At 41.7% G+C, this 7558-nt stretch overlaps 1 protein-coding gene across 1 annotated transcript; it reads right to left on the reverse strand.

Moving 5' to 3' along the window:
- Nucleotides 1-5065: 5065 nt before the first annotated feature.
- On the reverse strand, nt 5066-6694 carry LOC121868096. Its single transcript, XM_042368366.1, has one exon. It carries the CDS (start codon nt 6692-6694, stop codon nt 5066-5068), a length of 1629 nt encoding a protein of 542 aa, XP_042224300.1.
- Nucleotides 6695-7558: the final 864 nt, after the last annotated feature.

The following is a 7558-nucleotide window of genomic DNA, read 5'->3' on the forward strand; positions in this document are numbered from 1 at the left end:
GTAGTATAACCAAGGCTGTAGTATAACTGCAGATACAAGACTGTAGTATAACCAGGCTGTAGTATAACCAAGGCTGTAGTATAACGATGGCTGTAGTATAACCAAGACTGTATAACCAAGGCTGTAGTATAACAAGGCTGTAAACAAGGCTATAGTATAACAGGCTGTAGATAACCAAAAGGCTGTAGTATAACCAAGACTGTAGTATAACAAGGCTGTAGTATAACAAGACTGTAGTATAACGAAGGCTGTAGTATAACGAAGGCTGTAGCATAACCAAGACTGTAGTATAACCAGCTGTATAACAAGGCTGTAGTATAACTGGAAAGACTGTAGTATAACCAAGACGTAGTATAACCAAGGCTGTAGTATAACAGGCTGTAGTATAACAGGAGCGTAGTATAACAAAGGCTGTAGTATAACCAAGACTGTGAGTATAACCAAGGCTGTAGTATAACGAAGGCTGTAGTATAACGAGCTGTGTAGTATAACCAAGGCTGTAGTATAACGAAGCTGTTGTAGTATAACAGAGCTGTGAAGTATAACCAAGGCTGTAGTATAACAGAAGGCTGTGTATAAAAGACTGTAATAACACTGTGTATAACAGGCTGTGTAACCAAGACTGTGGTATAACCAAGGCTGTAGTATAACCAAGACTGAGTATAACCAGAGGCTGTAGTATAACAAGGCTGTAGTATAAAAGGCTGTGTATAACCAAGCAGTATAACAAGGCTGTAGTATAACAGGCTGTAGTATAACCAAGACTGTAGTATAACAGGCTGTGGTATAACAAGGCTGTAGTATAACGAAGGCTGTAGTATAACCAAGACACTGTAGTATAACCAAGACTGTAGTATAACCAAGGCTGTAGTATAACCAAGGAGCTGTATATAACCAAGGCTGTAGTATAACCAAGGCTGTAGTATAACAAGGCTGTAGTATAACCAAGACTGTAGTATAACCAAGGCTGTGAGTATAACCAATGCTGTAGTATAACCAAGGCTGTAGTACAGTATAACCAAGACTGCAGTATAAGACTGTAGTATAACCAAGGCTGTGAGTATAACCAGGCTGTAGTATAACCAAGTGTGGTATAACCAGAATGTAGTATAACCAAGCCTGTAGTATAACAAGGCTGTAGTATAACCAAGGCTGTAGTATAACCAAACTATAGTATAACCAGGCTTGTAGTATAACCAAAGGCTGTAGTATAGGCTGTAGTATAACCAAGGCTGTGGTATAACGAGACTGTAGTATAACCAAGGCTGTAGTATAACCAATGCTGTAGTATAACAAGGCTGTAGTATAAACTGTAGTATAACAGGCTAGTATAAAAGGCTGTGTATAACCAAGGCTGTAGTATAACCAGAATGTGAGTATAACAAGCCTGTGGTATAACCAAGGCTGTAGTATAACAAGGCTGTAGTATAACCAATGCTGAGTATAACAAGACTGTAGTATAACCAAGACTGTGTATAACCAAGGCTGTAGTATAACCAGAACGTAGTATAACCAAGGCTGTAGTATAACCAAGGCTGTGTAGTATAACAGGCTGTCAGCCAAGGCTGTAGTATAACCAAGGCTGTAGTATAACCAGACTGTAGTATAACCAAGATAGCATAACCAAGCCGTAGTATAACCAGGCTGTAGTATAGGCTGTGGTATAACCAAGGCTGAGTATAACCAAGGCTGTAGTATAACCAAAGCTGTAGTATAACCAAGGCTGTGAGTATAACCAAGGCTGTAGTATAACCAGGCTGTTAGTATAACACAAGGCTGTGGTATAACCAAGGCTGTAGTATAACCAAGGCTGTGTAGTATAACCAAGGCTGTAGTATAACCAAGGCTGTAGTATAACCAAGGCTGTGGCATAACCAAGGCTGTAGCAACCAAGGCTGTAGTATAACCAAGGCTGTAGTATAACCAAGACTGTAGTATAACCAAAAGGTAATAGTATAAAACTGTAGTATAACCAATGCTGTAGTATAACCAAGACTATAGTACAACAATGCTGTAGTATAACCAAGACTGTGGTATAACCAAGAATGTAGTATAATCAGACTGTGAGTATAACCAAGGCTGTAGTATAACCAAGGCTGTAGAACCAAGACTGTAGTATAACCAAAACTGTAGTATAAACCATGCTGTAGTATAACCAAGACTATAGTACAACAATGCTGTAGTATAACCAAGACTGTAGTATAACCAAGAATGTAGTATAATCAAGACTGTAGTATAACCAATGCTGTATAACACTGTAGTATAACCAAGACTGTAGTATAACCAAGACTGTAGTATAACCAAGATGTAGTATAACCAAAACTGTAGTATAACCAATGCTGTAGTATAACCAAGACTATAGTACAACCAATGCTGTAGTATAACCATACTAGTATAACCAAGAATGTAGTATAATCAAGACTGTAGTATAGCCAATGCTGTAGTATAACCAAGACTGTAGTATAACCAAGATTGTAGTATAACCAAGGCTGTAGTATTATAACCAAGACTGTAGTATAACCAAGACTGTAGTATAAGCAAGGCTGTAGTGTTAAAAACTCGAATATTTCAAGACCTCAATCGTACTAGTCAACGCTGGTGACTTATATATCCAGTCAAGAGTCAGACCCACCTCAACACCTACCCCGACAGGTGCTATTAATAAACAGGCAGGTAAGAATGTGCCATCAACATGTGACAGGTAATCAACTATATCTTAATGAAGGCAACATATGAATAATGTCACTAAACACAAAATTCGTCAGGATATCACACTGATACATATCACATAATTTTAAACATAAACAAGATATATTCAAGTTTGTTCACGTACAAACATAACATAACATAACATAACATAACATACATAACATAACATAGCATAACATAACATAGCATAACATAACATAACATAGCATAACATAACATAGCATAACATAACATAACATAGTATAACATAGCATAGCATAACATAGCATAGCATAACATAACATAGCATAACATAACATAGCATAACATAACATAACATAGCATAACATAACATAGCATAACATAAACATAGCATAACATAACATAAATATAGCATAACATAACATAGCATAAATATAACATAGCATAACATAACATAACATACATATAAACATAGCATAACATAACATAACATAGCATAACATAACATAGCATAACATAACATAACATACATAAATATAGCATAGCATAAAAACATAGATAAAAATAGCATAACATAACATAGCATAACATAACATAATAGCATAACATAACATAGCATAACATAATATAACATAATAAATACATAGCATAAAAAATAGCATAACATAGTATAACATAACATAGCATAACATAACATAACATAGCATAACATAACATAGCATAACATAAATATAACATAGCATAACATAACATAGCATAACATAACATAACATAGCATAACATAGCATAGCATAACATAGCATATATAACATAACATAGCATAACATAACATAGCATAACATAACATAACATACATACATAACATAACATAGCATAACATACATAACATAGCATAACATAACATAGCATAATATAACATAGCATAATATAACATAACATAGCATAACATAACATAGCATAACATAACATAACATAGCATAACATAACATAGCATAACATAACATACATAACATAACATAGCATAACATAACATAGCATAACATAACATAGCATAACATAACATAACATAGCATAACATAACATAGCATAACATAAATATAGCATAACATAACATAGCATAACATAACATAACATAGCATAACATAACATAGCATAACATAAATAATATAACATAACATAGCATAACATAACATAACATAGCATAACATAGCATAAAATAGCATAGCATAAACATAACATAAAGCATAACATAACATAGCATAACATAACATAGCATAACATAACATAGCATAACATAACATAGCATAACATAACATAGCATAACATAACATAACATAGCATAACATAACATAGCATAACATAACATAGCATAACATAACATAGCATAACATAACATAACATAGCATAACATAGCATAGCATAACATAGCATAGCATAACATAACATAGCATAACATAACATAGCATAACATAACATAGCATAACATAACATAACATAGCATAACATAGCATAGCATAACATAGCATAAAAATAACATAACATAGTATAACATAACATAGCATAATATAACATACATAATATAACATACATAATATAATATAGCATAACATAACATACATAGCATAACATAGCATAGCATAACATAACATAGCATAACATACATAGCATAATATAACATAGCATAACATAACATAGCATAATATAACATAGCATAAATAACATATATATAGCATAACATAACATAACATAGCATAGCATAACATAACATAGCATAACATAACATAGCATAACATAGCATAACATAACATAACATAACATAGCATAGCATAACATAACATAGCATAACATAACATAACATAGCATAACATAGCATAACATATAGCATAAATAAAGCATAACATAAATATAGCATAACATAATATAGCATAACATAACATAGCATAACATAACATAGTATAACATAATATATATAACATAGCATAACATAAATATAAATAGCATAGCATAACATAGCATAACATAACATAGCATAACATAACATAGCATAACATAACATAGCATAAATATAAACATAACATAGCATAACATAACATAGCAAATATAACATAGCATAACATAACATAGCATAACATAACATAGCATAATATAATATAGCAACATATAACATAACATAGCATAGCATAACATAATATAGCATAATATAACGTAACGTAATATAATGTAATATAATATAATATAATATAATGTAATATAATGTAATGTAATGTAATATAATATTTCAAGGACTATTTACCTGACACAGCATCACCAGGTATGATATATTGACTATATATTTATTTCCATTTTTCTTATCTTTCTCTTTTTTGTTCTAAATTTCTTCTGCTTCCCTGAGTTATCACACAGGTCTGGCCCCTGGAGGACAACCTTCCCTGGCTCCTGGAGGACAACCTTCCCTGGCTCCTGGAGGACAACCTTCCCTGGCTCCTGGAGGACAACCTCCGTGGCCCCTGAGGACAACCTTCTGGCCCCTGAGGACAACCTCCCTGGCCTGAGGACAACCTTCCCGGCTCCTGGAGGACAACTCCTGGCTCCTGAGGACAACCTTCCTGGCCCTGAGGACAACCTTCCCTGGCTCCTGGAGGACAACCTTCCGTGGCTCCTGGAGGACAACCTTCCCTGGCTCCTGAGGACAACCTTCCGCTGGAGGACAACTGGCCCTGAGGACACCCCTGGCCCCTGAGGACAACCTTCCTGGCCCGGACAACCTCCCTGGAGGAAACCCCTGGAGGACAACCTTCCGTGGCTCCTGGAGGACACCTTCCCTGCTCCTGGAGGACAACCTTCCGTGGCTCCTGGAGACAACCCCTGGCTCCTGAGGACAACCTTCCGTGGCTCCTGGAGGACAACCTTCCCTGGCTCCTGAGGACAACCTCCCTGGCTCCTGGAGGACAACCTCCTGGCTCCTGGAGGACAACCTTCCTGGCCCCTGGAGGACAACCTTCCGTGGCTCCTGGAGGACAACCTTCCGTGCTCCTGGAGGACAACCTTCCCTGGCTCCTGGAGGACAACCTTCCGTGGCTCCTGGAGGACAACCTCCTGGCTCCTGGAGGACAACCTTCCTGGCTCCTGAGGACAACCTGTGGCTCCTGGAGGACAACCTTCCCTGGCTCCTGGAGGACAACCTTCCCCGGCTCCTGAGGACAACCTTCCGTGGCTCCTGGAGGACAACCTTCCGTGGCTCCTGAGGACAACCTTCCCTGGTCCCTGGAGGACAACCTTCCGTGGCTCCTGAGACAATTTTTCCTGGCTCCTGGAGGACAACCTTCCTGGTCCTGGAGGACAACCTCCTGGCCCTGAGGACAACCTTCCCCGGCTCCTGGAGGACACCTCCCTGGCTCCTGGAGGACAACCTTCCGTGGCTCCTGAGGACAACCTTCCTGGCTCCTGGAGGACAACCTTCCCCGGCTCCTGCCTGGCCTGGAGGACAACCTTCCGTGGCTCCTGGAGGACAACCTTCCTGGTCCCTGGAGGACAACCTCCTGGTCCTGAGATTTCCTGGCCTGAGGACAACCTTCCCTTGCCCTGAGGACAACCTTCCTGGTCCCTGAGGACAACCTTCCCTGGCTCCCTGAAGACAACCTTCCTGCCTCCTGAGGACAACCTTCCTGGTCCCTGGAGGACAACCTCCCAGGCTCCTGAGGACAACCTCCTGGCTCCTGGAGGACAACCTTCCCTGGCTCCTGGAGGACAACCTCCTGCCTCCTGGAGGACAACCTTCCTGGTCCCCTGAGGACAACCTCCCAGGCTCCTGGAGGACAACCTCCCTGGCTCCTGGAAGACAACCTTCCTGGCCCCTGAGGACAACCTTCCCTCCCGGAGGAAAACCTTCCTGGTCCCTGGAGGACAACCTTCCTGCCTCCTGAGGACAACTTTTCCTGGTCCCTGGAGGACAACTCCCTGGTTCCTGGAGGACAACCTTCCTGGCTCCTGAGGACAACCTTCCCGTCCCTGGAGGACAACCCATCCTGGCTCCTAGAGGACAACCTTCCTGGCTCCTGGAGGACAACCTTCCTTGGCTCCTGAGGACAACCTTCTTGGCTCCTGGAGGACAACCTGCTCGGCTCCTGAGGACAACCTTCCTTGGCTCCTGGAGGACAACCTTCCTTGGCTCCCTGAGGACAACCTTCCCTGGCCCTGGAGGACAATCCCTGGCCCTGGAAGACAACCTCCTTGGCCCCTGGAGGACAACCTCCTTGGCTCCTGAGGACAACCTCTGACCCTGAAGGACAACTTTCCTGGCTCGAGGACAACCTCCTGGCTCCTGAGGAGAACCTTCCTTGGCTCCCTGGAGGACAACCTTCCCTTGCTCCTGGAGGACAACCTTTCCTGGTCCCTGAGGACAACCTTCCCTGGCTCCTGGAAGACAACCTTCCCTGCCTCCTGGAGGACAACCTCCCTGGTCCCTGGAGGACAACCTCCCAGGCTCCTGGAGGACAACCTTCCCTGGCTCTGGAGGACAACCTTCCCTGGCTCCTGGAAGACAACCTTCCCTGCCTCCTGGAGACAACCTTCCTGGTCCCTGGAGGACAACCTCCCAGGCTCCTGAGGACAACCTCCTGGCTCCTGGAAGACAACCTTCCCTGGCCCCCGAGGACAACCTTCCTCCCTCCCGGAGGAAAACCTTCCCTTGTCCCTGGAGGACAACCTCCCTGGCCCGGAAGACAACCTTCCCTGCCTCCTGAGGACAACCTTCCTGGTCCCTGGAGGACAACCTCCCTGGTTCCGAGGACAACCTTCCCTGGCTCCTGGAGGACAACCTCCCGGTCCCTGGAGGACAACCTCATCCTGCCCTAGAGGACAACCTTCCTTGGCTCCTGGAGGACAACCT

Source organism: Homarus americanus, unplaced genomic scaffold (genome assembly GCF_018991925.1).
Source record: "Homarus americanus isolate GMGI-L3 unplaced genomic scaffold, GMGI_Hamer_2.0 scaffold47967, whole genome shotgun sequence".
Taxonomy (NCBI): domain Eukaryota; kingdom Metazoa; phylum Arthropoda; class Malacostraca; order Decapoda; family Nephropidae; genus Homarus; species Homarus americanus.